Genomic DNA, 15,785 nt, shown 5'->3' with positions numbered 1-15,785 from the left:
CGTCGGAATATACCGACGAACTTCCGACGACTACAACGGTTACATTTTTTATCGGAATGTCGTCGAAAAGTCGTCGGAAAATTCCGACGAACCGTATGTCGTCGGAATTCCGTCGGAAATGGCCGACGGAATTCCGACGACTTCATTTTTTTGGATTTGGTCGGAAATTTGTCAGTATTCCGTCGCAAATGTCCGACGACCTTGGTGTCCGTCGGAAGCTCCGTCGGAATTCGGAGTGTTTTCTTGTGGTGATCCTTGGCTTATATTGTTTTTCTAGATAATGGTGGTATGTGAAAAAAAGGGGCTCTTGGTTTCACCCTCATAACTCTTCTTTCTCTAGTAAACCTTGGCTTATTGTTTCGTTTCAAGAACAAATGGCCTAACATGAACAAAAAACAATAAGAAACCCAACAAAAAAAAAAGAATGTAATCTTTTGTCTTTTGTCTTTGGAGTTACGTTTTGCCGCAACATCCACCTCTCTTCCCACTTTCCTCCTCGCTCGGAATGATAATCCTAGTCCCCTTCAAGAGACTCGAGTTCCCATCGGCGTCATCATCATCAACCGTCAGTGATTTCTTGCTGATTATACGATAAATCTCTGTTAAGATGGTCAAAAACGCGGTTTCGACATTGGTAGCTTCGAGAGCCGAGGTTTCCATGAAGAACAAGTTTTCTCTTTGTGCAAACTCTTGTGCGTCTTCTGTTGGCACTGCTCTTAGGCTTCCGAGATCGCATTTGTTTCCGATTAGCATAATCACTATGTTTTTGTCCGCGTGCCCTCTTAACTCTTCTAGCCATTTAGCCATGTGATCAAATGATTGACGTTTGGTCATGTCGTAGACCAACATTGCCCCAACAGCTCCACGGTAGTATGCGCTTGTCACCGCCCGGTACCTGAAAACAAAAACAAAAAAAACAGTAAAAACCTGATGTATATATGACAAACAGGGTAATTAATTGTACAAAACTATGGAAGTCAATGGGAAACTTAGTTTCTGAAATGGGTACTCGTGAATTGTTATGAGTTATGACAAAGAAGCATAGAGTACGAAAGGCACTGTGGTGTTGTTCGGTAGTTTTCGTACTTTCACGTATCTTACAAAACAATTCACATTCATCTCTGAATATTGTTGCCACTTTCTTCATGTGTAACATACTAGTTTTTTTTTGTTTAATGATTAAAAAGCTTTGGACCCCGAAGGCTTGTACTAAGAATGAGGTTCAAATCATGTTAAATTAACAGGACGTCTTTCCTAACGAGAATCGAACATGAGACTCCTTATATACCCCTGCCAGGTGATCCAAGAATTTTAGCCACTATGTCAACCCTTTAGTGGTAACATAGTAGTCTTTTCTCAACAGAGATGATTTACATTAGAACATCGATCCTGTAACCATATATATATATATATATATCTACTTAAATTATTTGCCTAATATCCGAAAACATCAATCTCTACCAACATTAATCAATAATAAGGATGAGTTGTGAATGTTTCTGATCATTAACAAATGGGTACGTTGTTAATTTTGAGAGAATGAAACCACATGTTATTACCACGTTATAATAACCATGCATGCATGTCACTGTCTAAGCGAATGAAGAATTGAGACAATTAAGTAGCGTGAAGTGGAAGATGAGCAAACCTTTCTTGGCCAGCAGTATCCCAAATCTGAGCTTTGACGGTTTTGTTATCGATAACGAGCGTTTTAGTCTGGAACTCAACACCGATGGTGGCTTTAGAATCGACACTAAACTCATTCCTAGCGAACCGAGCAAGCAGCTGTGTTTTTCCGACCGCGGAATCACCGATCAAGACGACTTTAAACACGTAATCGATCTTTTGGTTGTAATCTCCATACAAATTAGACATCCTTAAAACAAAAAAAAAAAAACGGACACGAGATAATATTCCAGATCACGATCGTCTGAAACAGATCCACGCGAAGAAGAGTCTCGGATTCGTGTAATCAACGGAATGCAGAGCCGGATCTGAGAATATGGGGGCCTTAAACATTTCTTAAGAACATTTATAAAAAAAAAATTTGTGATGATTTGAGGATTTTTAACCATATAAAAATTGTTTAAAATTTTTGGGGACTTAATGCCAATGTTTCAATGGGCTTGGCCCAGATCCGGCCCTGACAGAATGTAGCATGAACAGGGAAGAAACTCAGATCAAAAATGGAATCGCGAGAGAGAGAAACAGAGGATTAACGGCTCATGCGGGACCCAGTTACTCTTCTTCCTATGTGCCGTGGATCACAGATCTTACCCTAGACTACATTATCTCGGCCGTTTATTTTACATATAGCCTCTTGGTCACCGTTGAATCCCCTAACCGGTGGTCTTTATCTGAACCGATTATTAGAAGTATTCAATTCAAATTAACCAAATAAAAAAAAAAGCGAAAGAAAAACCAATGAATGAACAACCGTTAATTTGTAAAGAGATTAGTTTCCAAATCATAAGAACAAATACCAAATCAACTTCGGTTTATTTATTTGGTCACATCAAACCAATTTCGGTTAAATTTAATACCTTTCAGAAAATAGGCGCCAACACAAAGAAAAGGTTGGAAACAATTGGCGCCAAGAAGCATTTCTTCTTTTTAACTCGTTCCGCTTCTCTGAGGTTTATAGCTGTTGAGTAAAACGAGAAGGTTGAGAATGGAGAACGATGGGGGATGTAGTAGCGAGAGAAGTCTTTACGAGGTATCTCTAAGCTCTCCTTTTGTCTTTTATCAATCTAAAAGATTCTTTTAGATTCTGGGATCCGGTTTAGTTTGGATTGTTTTGTCAAATTGTAACGAAATGGTTGAAGGTACTTGGAGTGGGAGAAACAGCAACTCAACAGGAGATAAGGAAAGCTTACCATAAGTTGGCTTTGAGGCTTCACCCTGACAAAAACAAGGACGACCAGGTTCACCCATTATTGTTTTCCTCATATGTTTTGACTTGTTTGTTTATTCTTCTGGTCTAAACAAACAGGAAGCTAAAGAGAATTTTCAGCAGCTGCAAAAGGTGATTTCGATTCTCGGTGATGAAGAGAAAAGGGCTGTCTATGATCAAACTGGCTCCGTCGATGATGCTGTGAGCTGGATTCTTTATGATTTTTATTTTCAGTTGTTTTGTTACTATCCATGGTATTGACTCTATTAGTCTCTTTTACTGTTCCCAGTTTCTGCTCAAACGCATTGGTGAAAGCCACAGGTTTAAGAAAACTACAAGATTTCTTTTCTTACAAACTTGTTTTTTCCCTGTCACATTAGGATCTCTCGGGAGATGTGGTTGATAACTTGAGGGACTACTTCAAGGCAATGTACAAGAAGGTAACAAACACCTTTCGACAATTGATTGTCCTGTTTCCTTGCACTTGCTGATTGTTGTGGCGTTTGTGTAAATAGGTCACCGAGGAAGATATTGAAGAGTTTGAGGCAAACTACAGAGGTTCTGAGTCTGAGAAGAAAGATTTGATTGAGCTCTACACCAAGTTTAAGGGTAAAATGAGCAGGTAAAACTTATCATCCCCCTTGTTTTCATTCATTATTTTAAAATTTATATGAACTTTATTGTTGGTACTATATCTCTTCCAGGCTTTTCTACTCAATGCTTTGCTCGGACCCCAAGCTTGATTCACACCGTTTCAAAGATATCATCGATGAGGCCATTGCAGCAGGTACGCTTCTCTCTCTGTTCCACTAGTTCTTTGTAAAAAAAAAAAGCGCATTTGTTTGTGTGCTATAAAACCATTGTTTCACTTATGTAGGAGAGGTGAAGTCAACAAAAGCTTACAAGAAATGGGCAAAGGAAATCTCAGAAATAAAACCTCCTACTAGTCCCCAAAAGATGAGACACAAGTAAGTTTTTTTCCAATGATTTCCCTCTTTAATGTAAAAACTTTCTTGTAACATGTTTCAAGTTTCCATACTTGTAGAGCAAAAGAGAGCGCAGAGACAGATCTTTACGCTCTAATTTCAAAGCGAAGAGATTCGAGGAAAGATAAGTTCGATACAATGTTCTCTTCACTTGCCTCCAGGTATGGTAGCAGTGCTGACGCTGAGCCAAACGAAGAAGAGTTCGAAGCTGCCAGGAAAAAAGTCGAAAGCCGGGTTTCATCAACAAAGAAGTCAAGAAGAAAGTGAAGCTTTTGGGGGAGTAGTATCACTCACTATGTTAGTGTGTGATGGACAAGAAAAGTCTGTAGAATTTATATATCAAACGTTTGTTTCCTAAGGTTAAAAAAATTCTGTGACAGACGGTGTTTGTGAATCTCTTATTGGAATGCTAATCTCTGCTCTCTCCTTGTTGCAATATTTGAAAAGTATCTTTCTTACCTTTAAACAAGACAGTGTTTCGCCTGTAACCTTGCCAAAAAAAAAAGAAGAAGAAAATATGCCGACAAGAAAAAGTAAAGTTTCCGACAGAACTCATAAGTTAAAGTACATACATATTTGGCTTTGTTATTATAAAAAATCGAGTTTTTAACAGCAACGACCTAAACCTAAAAAAAAAAGAAGAGAAGGAAGCAGCAAGAGAGATTTGGTAGTAGTAATATAGTTGTTGGTCTCGAATCCTTCCTCAAAGAAACAATGGCATGGGATTTATTCTTATGGATTATCTCCTTCGTTATCAGCTTAGCCCTCGTCGCTTCCGTCTTCTATCAGGTCCATCCCACCTTTTCTCCCCCTCAGATTCTCAATTCGAGATCTGTCCTAAGGATTTTTTACTGTTCCATTCGTGCGTGTGTAGTATAACAACTGTTCACAATTTATTACCTGAATCCTAGCTAGCATACGCCTTCGTAGCTGTGAAAAAACCATTCTTAGGTTCTTAGCTTTTGTTGGTGTTCAAAATTTTGTACTAATAAACCTCTCACCAATTGAGAAATCCTGCAAGATAATTTTATCTCTAAAGAGGTTTCTCTGTTGATTATTTTGCTTTTGGTTAATCTTAAAGACTCTGTTAGATGATTTTTCTTTAGTGTAAAGTTGATGAGCTGAGAGTTATAGGGTGAAGAAAGTGATGGAATGAGATAAAACAATATTGTTTATTCACACACTATCACCTCTTGCTGAAGTGTTGAGTGTTTTCTGATAATGTATATAGGTTATATGTTTAACGGATTTAGAAGCTGATCACATGAACCCTTTTGAAACATCAACCTGTATCAACCGATTGGTGCTGCCTGAGTTTCTCCTCCAAGGCTCACTCTGCCTTCTCTTCCTCCTCACTTGGCATTGGTTCTTTTTCCTCGTGTCTCTCCCTGTTACATGCTATCACGCTATGCTGTAAGTCTCTCTCTCTTTCTCTCTAACCATATTCTTGTTTCTTGATTTGACATGTATGGAATCTAATCAAACGGTTTACAGATACAATAAGCGACGACATCTTGTTGATGTCACTGAAGTGTTCCGTGGTATTGACTTTGAAAAGAAGCTCCGGTTTACCAAGCTTGGGTTCTACATCTCTCTCTTCATCCTGGTTGTCTTTAGGTAACCAAAAAAAAAATATAATTACATCTCTCTGTTTGGTTCTTCTACAATGAAGTTAATGAGTCCACAACACATTTTTTTTCTTACAGGCTTACTCTCTCGGTGGTCTACAGCTTAACGGAGGACGATGATCTACTTCATCTGTTTTGATTAGTGTGTTGTTATAGAAATTTGTGACGCTGCTGCTTTAGAATTAGTCAATTAGGGATTTACTCATGATTCTAATTGTCTTATATGATGTTGACAATTCATCAGAAAAATCCAATGTTCAAGAAATAGCTAGACGCTTGTTTGGTGCTTTATACAAGATTATTGATTAGGCATGTGCTAGACCGATTTTTTTATCTTCTAGACCGATATTTTAAAAAATCGGTTTAAAAACTGACGATTTTTTAAGACCAATATTTTAAAAAATCGGTTTAAAAACTGATATTTTAAAAAATCGGTTTAAAAATCATTTCGTTTAAGCACAATTTATCGACTAGTCAGACGCATAAGCACCGTCTAGAACGATGTTTAAAACACTAGAAAAGTCAGTTGACAATGGAGATGAAAGGAAGCTCAAAGGGATGAAAAATGTACCAGTAAGAGAAAACTAGCTCACAATCAAATATATAACTTAGTTGCAGTAGATATTACATAGAAAAGCAGAGTGTTCACAAACTACAATTGGGGAAGCAATGAGCAAAAACAAAGAGATTTCTACATATTTGACAAATAAAGAAAATGGTTTTTTTTCTCAAACTCAAAACTCAAATCAGGTTCCTTAGTTGAGTTTATCAGAAGACAAGAGTGTCTTTGCAAACCAAATAGCAGTGTCCCTAGCCGAAACACCGTCTTCCCCAAACGGTGTAAGCAAACCAGCAAGTTCTTCATATTTCTCCTGCTTCACAAGCCCTGCACATTTCTCCAACAAACACTCCAATGCATCTGCTCTCTCTTTGCTCTGTGGTGGACCTAGATTTGTGAGCTTACTCAGCACAGAAGACATCTCACTCGCTGTTAGCTTCACCGTCTTTGCTTCCTCCACCCCAACGCTTCCAGGCAAACGCTCACTTTCTGCTACAACTTCAGAGCTAGAGATTGACAGCTTTCTCTGATCCTTTGGTTCCGGAATTGCCTCAGCTTCTTGAGTGAAACATAAACCTTCTTGTGCACTCACAATCTCGACATCAACATCAAGTAACTGAGCCTCCCCGGAGGAGATCATGTTTTCCCATTCTTTTGGCACATCATTCTCTTCCTTCTGCTTCTCTGTAGTGCAGATTGCCATCTCAGGTTTTGTCTTATTGCTAATAGGCTCAGAAACCTTCAATGTGTCGCAGCTTGGATCGATTCTTTTTGTCTCAGGCTTGTCATCTGTTTCATTCGTGGATGATGCTGGTTGCGATGAGCTGCTAGAACCAGTCTCTGTTTTAGTCCAAAACGGATATAGGTTCTCCAAGCTGCGAGACACCTCGCTCTTCTCCATCTCTTCTCTCTCCTTCACAAACTTGCCTGGCAGTGAACTTCTTCTTGCCTTATCCTTAGGGCTGTTGATAGGGAAAACAGGAAGATACATAGGAGACAGGTTTTGACATTTAAGGAGGTATGGTTGTAGACAAGGGTTCCTTAGCAACTCGCAGGCCTGCAGAATAGTTAGTTAATAACATTAGTGTTGTTGTTAGTCAAACGTGTCACACAATGATCTAATGTTGTAACTTACTGTTGGTCGATGTTCAGGCTTCTTCCTCAGCATAAGCTTTATCATCTGCTTCCTGTAATATGAAACAGTTTTGTAAGACGTTTCATGCTGTTTGTTAGTTAGGCCTGGGATTTTGAACTGAACTGAACCAAAATTTCGGTTAGTTTGGTGAGGAGTTGGGTTCAGTTCGGCAGGTTTATAAAAAACTTCGGTTTTCGGTTCAGTAATCGGTTAGTTTGTTTTAAAAAAAAAATTTGTTAACCAAATTTCGAACTTAACTAGTCGAATTAACCAAAATTTCGAACTGAAGTAACCAAACTAACCAAAATTATCCGAATTTAACCGAATTCTTAATCGGAATAAACCAAAAACTTTGGTTAGTTTCGGTAAAATTTTACCGAACTATCTGAATACTGAACCCAACTTTTTTTCTGTTCAATATTCAGCTAGATTTTGGTCGAACCAAACTACCCGAACCCGTAGGCTTGCTGTTTGTGGCATTGTAATGAAGCATATTATATGATCTTGGAAACAAGAAGAAACTTACAAGGTAGAGGAGTAGACAATGGGAAGAGGAGACATCAGAGATCTGTTTATTTTGTTGATGAGTCCAGCCTTATCCTGTTAAGTTTTTTTTCCATCACAACTTTAGTTTCATATACTCACATGGAAACACTTAGCTAAGACCATGCCTACCTGAGCTTTAAAAGCAGGCTGGTGTGATGTAATTTCATACATACAGCAACCTGAAGAAAGCAAGACGCATTAAAAGTGTGATTCTTATCAGTAACTTAAAAGTCTCAACATATTGGGATTTTGATTCTCGTAACTTACCTAGCGACCATATGTCAGATTTATATCCATACGGTTCATCTTCTAAAACCTCAGGACACATGCTGTTAGCAATTCCCGGAACCTGAGAAGAAATGATTTGTTTTTGAGATAGTAAATATACAAATGGGTGGTCCAGAGAGATTGCATAAAGAAAAAATACAAAAAGGTGTTTAGAGAACACACCAAGGAAGCAGGCTTTTCTGGATTGATGAGTTTCGCCAAACCATAGTTGCCTGCACCGTGAGTAGTAATCTAAAGCTAAGTTTATAGTGGGAAAGAGTAAAATTATTCTTCTCATTTATCATCATACCAAGCTGGACGTGATCATGTTTTGGAAGGAAGATGTTTGAGCACTGCAGAGATTATTCGACATTCAGAGCGTTATTCTTTACCAAAAAGAGACACACAGCAGGAAAAGTAATGATGAAAGATGTACCGTAAGGTCCATGTGGAGTACACGGTTTGAATGCAAATAGTTAACAGCTAGTAACAATTGTGCCAGCCATTTAAAGATACTCTGCAGAATCACATGTTTATGACCAGCAAGACAGTAACAATGTGGAGGTAACAAGTATAAAGAGAAACAAAAGAAGAAACTGAAGTGTAGAAGGGTTACCTCCTCTGGAAATAACTTTCCTCTGGCTTTCTTGATAGCATTAGCCCTGATTTGGTAACAAAAAAAAGAAGAGTTGTTATTTTTGATTCACTAATCATATTCATATGTAATTTCATTTCAAGGAAGAATAACTCACATGTTTCCTCCCTCACAGTAAGCAGTAAAAATGCAGGCGTTATTGTCCTGTTTTAAAGAGAAAGTAAAAAAAAAAACATGTGAATGCTGATTGATGATAATCTTAATAAAACCTGTTATATCTAAATCCTTTTACCTCATCAATCAAAGAATCTTCATATTCAACGATATAAGGATTGCTTAATTTTGAGAGCGATTTTAACTGCAACACAAAACATATCAAGAAGCTGATTTACATATGAGACTATGAAAAGAGTGATTTGAAGTTAACAAGTTAACACATTGGTATAAATATATATATGTTAATTTAGAAACCATAGTTAACAAAATAACCAGTGATAGATTCAAAGTTACCTCTTGGCAAGCGATTTGCTTTAACTTCTCAGTGTGTTTAGCCAGGGAAACCTTCTTCATTGCATACCTAAACGGAGACAAGAAACGTAAGGAACGAAAAGGTAGCTAGAGACCAACATTATCACAACACACACAATTGTAAAAAAAAAAACCAATTTTTGTATTTCCATGGAAATTTCAGACAAGAAAAGACAAAACCTTTGTCGGCAATTTTGGGGTTCAAAACTAAAATCACTACAAAACCCCATTTGTCTGAAAAAGGAAACCAAGTTAAGGGGGTATAAAGAAGCAGCAAAAGAGTCTTTACTTTCTGTCGTCGATTCTGTGAAGAACCACGAAATCGGAAGTAGACTTGCCTCTTCTGACCTGCTCCACGACAAGATAGTTGTCGGGAGTGAACTTGTGAGCTTCTTCTTCTTCTTCAAAGTCCATTTGCATGAAATCTCACAACAACCCCACCCGAAGAAACACGATTTCAGCTTGAGGACGACGAGTTGTAAAGAGAAAAAAAAAAAGCTCTCGGCTTTCACGAGGAGATGAGAAGTTGCGGTAAGTACGGTCCAAGGACGGCGACGACGGAGGGAGGTTGAAATCGTCTCTACTCTCTCTCTCTCTCTCTCAAGACTCTAATCTCATTGGGACATCCATTGTATAGTAGTAGTCTACCATTATTTACTTTTTCAGTTTCTTTTTTCCTTCTTCCTAATATACCTTTTATTTACTATTTAATATTTAATATTATACGTTTTTGTTTTAAAAATATTATTTGTTGTCAAATGAGTAGTGTTTTGACGATTTCTTTTTCTTTCTTTCTTTTAGTGGAGTGTCGGCAATTCGATTTGAAAATTATAACGCGCATACTCCAGAAAAGAATTATAAATGAAAAACATTCTTTATTTATGTATTTATTCCGGGAGCTAAATTGAATTCAAATAAATGTAAACGGATTAAAGAGTTGTTATTCTATTTATTGACAACATGAAAAGTCCCGTGAGTTATATTCTATTGAGATTTAAGTTTTATATGCTCAAGTATTTATTATTTTTAAATGCTATCATAACATTTGAGTGGTTTTAATTAAAATAGCTGCGTTTTCACCTAAGTTTTTTTTTTTTTAAAGATATTTGATTAAACTTAGCTAACTTGTGAATGTAATACTATTAAGGTAGAAATGGTAAACTACTAAAACTTTTTTTATCCGTTCCATTTTAGTTATCATTTTAGGTTATGCACACAAATTAAGAAAATACTTAATTTTATATATTTTCAAAATAAAAACATAATTACTCAACACTTTACAATATTTCAACCAATAAAAAAAATAAACTGAAAAATATTGTTTATAAATTTTGTATTAAAACTCTAAAACGACATTTATTTTAAAACAAAATTTTATTCTACAAGACAACTAAATTGAAACAGAGAGAGTATTTTCTTACTAAATATTTTTATTAGAATAGTTATCTTTACAATGTCAAATTTAAATTATATGGTTACCCATTTTAACTTTTTTAATAATAAAAATTATTTTTTCGGTAGGCCTTGATGTTTAGATTCGTATGTGATTATTTTAGGATTCCTTGTCTATAATATATTAAAAGTTTTTTTTCTTTTCAATTAAATTCCCAAATTATTATAATATCTTTATAAGAATATTTTTTATCATATATTCCCAAAATTTATTTATAATATCTTGTGTATATTTCTTCAATGGTAGTCAACTATTATTAAGGGATTATCATTTGATTAGGTGTAGTCTTGTACCTAATCCCGCCTTATATATGCATTTTTTAATGACCAACCGTAATCGTCGGCAGGTCGCATAAATTGTTGTTTAATTTTCAGTAGTCATAAAACTTGTCCCTTTATTTGGGATCATGAGTCACGCAGATTTTTTTAAAAAATCATATACAAATCCGTCTGTGTGAGGAAAATACATATTGGTAAAAAAAAACATAAAATGTAAAATGAAAAGAACATGGAATCGTAATTCAAACGAACAAGATAAAAATGGGAGAGAGATGGTTCATGACCATAAACGAGACCAATTATCTCTCCTTATTAAATAATAACTTAATTAAAATGATTAGAAAAGAAATTAGGAAATAACTGACGATAAAACATCTCCAATTCGGTTTGACGATCCTTGGCGGTTTCGTTGGTTGGCTATCTTACGCTCGCATCATTAACACGGGATAGGTTAATTCAAAATAGCTGATCCACATTCATTGTAAAGTTTGCCAAGAAGCATAAATTTAGCACGATCTTAGGAAATACCCGATTAATTATGAAGTGATTAAAAAAAAAATCCATAGACATTAATTGAGAAGTGATTAGACACATGTCATTTCTATAATCATTTTCACTATAAAAAAAGACATGAAATGGTAGAATTAATGTCATGACTTATGATAATATGACATGACAATTATATTTAATTAGATTTATATTTTTGGTAAACTTTTTAGAATATGGTAATGACATCATTAAAATAAATATATTCAATTATGTCATTAAATAATATAATAATAAAAATATAAATATTTTACAAATTTTAAAATATTATTTAAATATATTTTCATAATCATATAATTTTCATTATTAAACACGATTTTTCAAATTTTATACAATCTTTTTAAAAAATTATAATTTTTTAATCGTAATATCATTTTTTCTTTTTTCGTATCTACAAATTTTAGAAATTCTGTTTAGTTTTATATTTTGATAATTTCAAAAAAAAAAAAATTTTAAAAAATTATACAAGTTAATTTAATATATCTTAACCAAAAAATAAATGAAAATCAATCTAAAATATTATTTTAAATAAATCAAATTATTCATTTTATCATAATCTTATGTTTAAATAAATTAATATTTATATTAAAATATTGGTATAAAATAACAAAATCTAAAATATTAAGACAATTTTATTTTAAAATATATTTAAATTTAAAATTTGTTCACTGCACATAGCGCAGGAAAACACTAGTTAGGAACATAAAACACACGACTGTTTCATATTTGTGGTTGTAGTCTTGTAGAAGTCATCTTTTTAATCTTCTTTAATCCTTGGCAAATTCTGCATTCTCACCCTCAAGAGTCCTTTTATATATTTTTTTTTTGCGTAGGCTCCGAATGGAGAAAGTGAATCTAGCGTTGTGGATCTAACGTATCAAGCGGATCGAACGTAATAAGAGCGGATCAAACAGATCTAGCGGATCAAACGTATCGAACGTAATAAGAGCGGATCAAATAGATCTAGCGGATCAAACAGATCTAGCGGATCTAGCGGTCCAAAATATATATTTGAATGGTCAAAGAGTATAAAAAGTGGTCCAAAATATTGTACACATTTAAAATAATTTATATAAAAAATTTATTATTATTTATTTTTCACAATTAAAGTAATTACTTTTAAAATAATTTATAAATGCAAGAAAAATCGGAATATAATAGAAACTAATCTAAATATATATATATATATATATATATATATCTAATTTTCATGATTTCAAATAATTATAATTTCTGGTAGAATAGTTTAATATTTTGGAGGTTTACTATTAACTAACAAATAATTTTTAAAAATCAATATTTTTTAAAAGTAAGTATAAGAGATCTTTACAAATCATAAATATATAATTTTTAGCAAAATTATAAATATTTTTTTAAAAAAAGAGATGTTTTTATAAAATTTTAATTTTTTTTTATTAATTTAAAGAATGACCAAAAAGTTAAAATGTTGAATCTAGTCTAAATAATAAAACTCATATAAAACAATTTGATTATATCATTGTAAAGATAATTAGTTAATTAAAAAAAAGATAGACTGCCTTTTACACTCCAAATGTGGAGTGGTTTTACTGTTAAAAGAAGTCCATGCATTTTGTTCAGTTATCTGATACACTGGTGGATCAAAAAGTTCTAGTATCACTTTAGTAAATGAAACACCATGTGTTTGTTATTTTTGTTGAACGAAAACTTCACAAGTGCATGCTCTACCTAGGCATGAGAACCATCTTTTCTCCACCTTCCATTCATACTCATAGTTTGATGAACAGCTTCTAGATGAAATGAAGATATTAAATCTGGACGATATATCTTTTTGTATGAACCCGTTGGGATCTGTTCTCAAAGTTTAGAAGATGGAAGTTGATAATTAAGAGGAAGACATAATTTGGAGCAAGAGGGATGTGAGGAAGAAGAGCATAAGTATATAGAATGAAAATTCTGTATTACAAATCTTGGTTAATCTAAAGTCAGGCCTGACTAGAGTAGACTATACCTTTTTTCTGTTTTATTTACTTAAAATATAGGAAAATACATAGAAACAAAAAAAGAACATGGAATCGTAATTCACACGAGCATGAACATAAACAACACTAATTCTCTCTCTTTATTGAACAACAACGTAATTAAAATGATAAAAATGAAATTGGGAAATAATCAATTAGTTACTATATCTTATTATCTCCAGTTTGGTTTGACGATCATTAGTGGCTTGACTATTTTATGCTCACATGTTAACATTTGAATCGTTCAGAGGCTTCACTGGCTATTTCACAAGCTCTTAAAAGTTGGGTAATAGGATTCGAACGACCACCACTACCGTAGGGTCTGACATTCGGACCAGGAATTGGAGGCTTATACCTTTGTTTCATTAACTTACATGCACATGTTGTTAACTTCAGTGTTACAGGCCCGCTCCAAGGTGTACAACATTTGGCCTTCCACTGGCTAAATTTAGGAATCTCACGCAGGCAGGAATCAACTTTACTGCAATCACTCTTGAAGTCAAGAGTATGACGAAGGCGATGCACATTAGTGGAATGGTCTTCATTTTTTCGGTTTAATTAGTAGCTCTTGATAATTAAATAACCTCTAATATTTATTTGTTGAGAAATTTGAAACAATTTAATTAGTTTTGGAGAAACGTTGTATGTCTTGAGGTCTTTAAATAGCGAACTGGAATGAGCAAGAAGTGGATATATTGAAGATGGAAATCAAATCCTAAAACAAGGGAGGATAGCTCACTGGTTTCTATTTTTTTAATTTACAAAGTTAAATTTTCATTTATTCCTATACGTTCCTTTTTTATTCATTCTTCGTAAAGGTCACCAAAGGTCACCGGTAGGAGCCAAAATAAAAGTATGACTTGTTCAAATGACCGATTCAATACATAGGAAGTGATTATAAATAGATCAGTTTTTGATGAATAGGTGTATTTAGTGCCACCTCCAACAAATATGCATGCATCATATAAGTTGTCCTTTTTATTTAGGCTCTAACACAAAGGTGAAATTATATAGTACACGCTGATAAAACTCAAGAAAGCAAGTCTGCCCAAAGAGATTTGTTTACGTAGGAATCAGATAATGTTTATTATCATTGTTTAAATCGTGCATGTGTGCATGTAGATTTTGCATGATGCATGTGTCATGTGTGTACACTCAATAACATGCATTAGTTTTTTTTTTGTTCTTGTATATATTTGACATAGATACTGAGAGAGCTCTATGGAGTTGTTGTGCGTTCTAAGCCACAGCCACCCGGAGAAGAACTCTTTAGGGAAGAAAAGAAAACGATAAGGTGAGACACTAAACACACCTTTGTATGATTTGTGTAGGTCTTACATAATCAAGACTATCACAGATTTATCACTCTAGCGTGGTAACTTTTTTTCTATCTGATTCACATTCTTATCAATGTTAAGATTAACCAGCTTTTTTTTATTGAACAACAGTAAGTGTTGCTATATCTAAGCCAGAGATAAACTATGTAGACATCACCATATCAAGATTTTGCAAAAGGTTTTCAACCAAATCGCTGATAGATAGAATGTTACAGAGGCTGGCCATTAATCCATCTCTCGAACATGACTGAGCACTCCTCTGGTTTATACACCATCCCTATAAACAAAACCCACAAAAACTGAGAAACTCTCGAGTATAAAAAAGCTCTTTTCATTAATGTAATAAGAACATGTAAGACTTGCTTTCACTGTGGCAAATGTCATCTTATAAGTCCTTGTGTATCTGCAATACAAAATAAATTGTTTGATCTTAAAGGTGTGTGTCCATTTGTTAGAATGTAAAACAAAAACTGGTTAATTTGTACCCAGAGAATTGGTTGTGTGAATCATCCACGGCCGCCAGCCATCAATGATAGAATAGTTGAGTGATCTTATCCAGTCTTGAGTTGAAAGAAAAGGTACGTACATGTCGTGATCACCGCTGTTTCACCAGAGAGATCATGCCAAGAAAAAAAAAGTTTATTAAGACTTTCTAATTCAAAAAACAGAAGAGTCCCTTCGCTAAGCAAGCTTCGCTCTCTGAATCCCTAGTACTTTCCCCTTTTCCCTTTACATTATGAATAAAGTTGGTGTTAGAAGTTCCAAAGCACCAAGATTAAGAACAAATATTTCTTAATGGTAGTAATTTTAGAGTAGACTATACCTTTTCAGTTTTATTTAAGAAAGTACATAAAAATAAAAAAAACAAATAGAGAACATGGAATTGTAATTCAAACGAGGAAGAAAAAAAGGGCTTTTTGCAGAATTGACCTATAACTTAAAGTCAAACACAAAACTAATTTCATTTTTTTTTGAAAATTGGTTTTGCCCTATTCACCCCACAAGTTCATATAATTTACGAAAATGTCATCAAT

General features: G+C 34.3%; 4 protein-coding genes across 5 annotated transcripts; 2 read left to right on the top strand and 2 right to left on the bottom strand.

The window, feature by feature from the left end:
* Positions 1 to 385: 385 nt before the first annotated feature.
* Positions 386 to 1,977, bottom strand: LOC106323558 (ras-related protein RABA4d). Its single transcript, XM_013761664.1, has 2 exons — positions 1,649 to 1,977; positions 386 to 895 (listed from the first exon to the last, which is right to left on the bottom strand). The coding sequence occupies exons 1-2, from the start codon at positions 1,873 to 1,875 to the stop codon at positions 454 to 456; spliced, it is 669 nt and encodes a 222-aa protein (XP_013617118.1). The 5' UTR covers positions 1,876 to 1,977; the 3' UTR covers positions 386 to 453.
* Positions 1,978 to 2,612: 635 nt separating this feature from the next.
* Positions 2,613 to 4,317, top strand: LOC106293533 (chaperone protein dnaJ 6-like). Of its 2 annotated transcripts, none has more exons than XM_013729216.1 (8): positions 2,613 to 2,716; positions 2,826 to 2,924; positions 2,993 to 3,094; positions 3,274 to 3,333; positions 3,409 to 3,515; positions 3,598 to 3,680; positions 3,771 to 3,861; positions 3,939 to 4,317. In XM_013729216.1, exons 1-8 carry the CDS (start codon positions 2,672 to 2,674, stop codon positions 4,144 to 4,146), a joined length of 795 nt encoding a protein of 264 aa, XP_013584670.1. In that variant the 5' UTR covers positions 2,613 to 2,671; the 3' UTR covers positions 4,147 to 4,317. The 2 variants fall into 2 exon arrangements, with proteins under 2 accessions (XP_013584670.1, XP_013584676.1); XM_013729222.1 differs by having other exon boundaries at positions 2,631 to 2,716; positions 3,017 to 3,094.
* Positions 4,318 to 4,495: 178 nt separating this feature from the next.
* LOC106297269 (protein cornichon homolog 1-like) lies at positions 4,496 to 5,818 on the top strand. Its single transcript, XM_013733548.1, has 4 exons — positions 4,496 to 4,668; positions 5,111 to 5,292; positions 5,374 to 5,496; positions 5,586 to 5,818. Exons 1-4 carry the CDS (start codon positions 4,594 to 4,596, stop codon positions 5,644 to 5,646), a joined length of 441 nt encoding a protein of 146 aa, XP_013589002.1. The 5' UTR covers positions 4,496 to 4,593; the 3' UTR covers positions 5,647 to 5,818.
* Positions 5,819 to 6,081: 263 nt separating this feature from the next.
* On the bottom strand, positions 6,082 to 9,789 carry LOC106318236 (serine/threonine-protein kinase Nek7). The gene is made up of 14 exons (XM_013756130.1): positions 9,652 to 9,789; positions 9,427 to 9,592; positions 9,120 to 9,186; positions 8,902 to 8,967; positions 8,767 to 8,813; positions 8,631 to 8,676; positions 8,451 to 8,531; positions 8,325 to 8,367; positions 8,198 to 8,247; positions 8,015 to 8,096; positions 7,877 to 7,926; positions 7,728 to 7,801; positions 7,202 to 7,253; positions 6,082 to 7,123 (listed from the first exon to the last, which is right to left on the bottom strand). Exons 2-14 carry the CDS (start codon positions 9,555 to 9,557, stop codon positions 6,263 to 6,265), a joined length of 1,650 nt encoding a protein of 549 aa, XP_013611584.1. The 5' UTR covers positions 9,558 to 9,592; positions 9,652 to 9,789; the 3' UTR covers positions 6,082 to 6,262.
* Positions 9,790 to 15,785: the final 5,996 nt, after the last annotated feature.

The sequence above is a fragment of the Brassica oleracea genome, chromosome C1 (assembly GCF_000695525.1).
Source record: "Brassica oleracea var. oleracea cultivar TO1000 chromosome C1, BOL, whole genome shotgun sequence".
Lineage (NCBI taxonomy): Eukaryota > Viridiplantae > Streptophyta > Magnoliopsida > Brassicales > Brassicaceae > Brassica > Brassica oleracea.
This window is presented reverse-complemented; position numbering and strand designations above follow the sequence as displayed.

Excerpts from the sequence above, each read along its gene's own strand:
- LOC106297269 (XM_013733548.1), top strand. The coding sequence starts at position 4,594 with ATGGCATGGGATTTATTCTTATGGATTATCTCCTTCGTTATCAGCTTA. Across the intron at positions 4,669-5,110 it reads TCGCTTCCGTCTTCTATCAG|GTTATATGTTTAACGGATTT; the intron begins GTCCATCCCACC and ends TAATGTATATAG. Across the intron at positions 5,497-5,585 it reads TTCATCCTGGTTGTCTTTAG|GCTTACTCTCTCGGTGGTCT; the intron begins GTAACCAAAAAA and ends TTTTTCTTACAG.
- LOC106323558 (XM_013761664.1), bottom strand. The coding sequence starts at position 1,875 with ATGTCTAATTTGTATGGAGATTACAACCAAAAGATCGATTACGTGTTT. Across the intron at positions 896-1,648 it reads GATACTGCTGGCCAAGAAAG|GTACCGGGCGGTGACAAGCG; the intron begins GTTTGCTCATCT and ends TTTTGTTTTCAG.
- LOC106318236 (XM_013756130.1), bottom strand. The coding sequence starts at position 9,557 with ATGCAAATGGACTTTGAAGAAGAAGAAGAAGCTCACAAGTTCACTCCC. Across the intron at positions 7,254-7,727 it reads ATTGTCTACTCCTCTACCTT|GAAGCAGATGATAAAGCTTA; the intron begins GTAAGTTTCTTC and ends TTCATATTACAG. Across the intron at positions 7,124-7,201 it reads AGCCTGAACATCGACCAACA|GCCTGCGAGTTGCTAAGGAA; the intron begins GTAAGTTACAAC and ends ACTATTCTGCAG.
- LOC106293533 (XM_013729216.1), top strand. The coding sequence starts at position 2,672 with ATGGAGAACGATGGGGGATGTAGTAGCGAGAGAAGTCTTTACGAG. Across the intron at positions 3,095-3,273 it reads CTGGCTCCGTCGATGATGCT|GATCTCTCGGGAGATGTGGT; the intron begins GTGAGCTGGATT and ends CTGTCACATTAG. Across the intron at positions 3,681-3,770 it reads CGATGAGGCCATTGCAGCAG|GAGAGGTGAAGTCAACAAAA; the intron begins GTACGCTTCTCT and ends TCACTTATGTAG.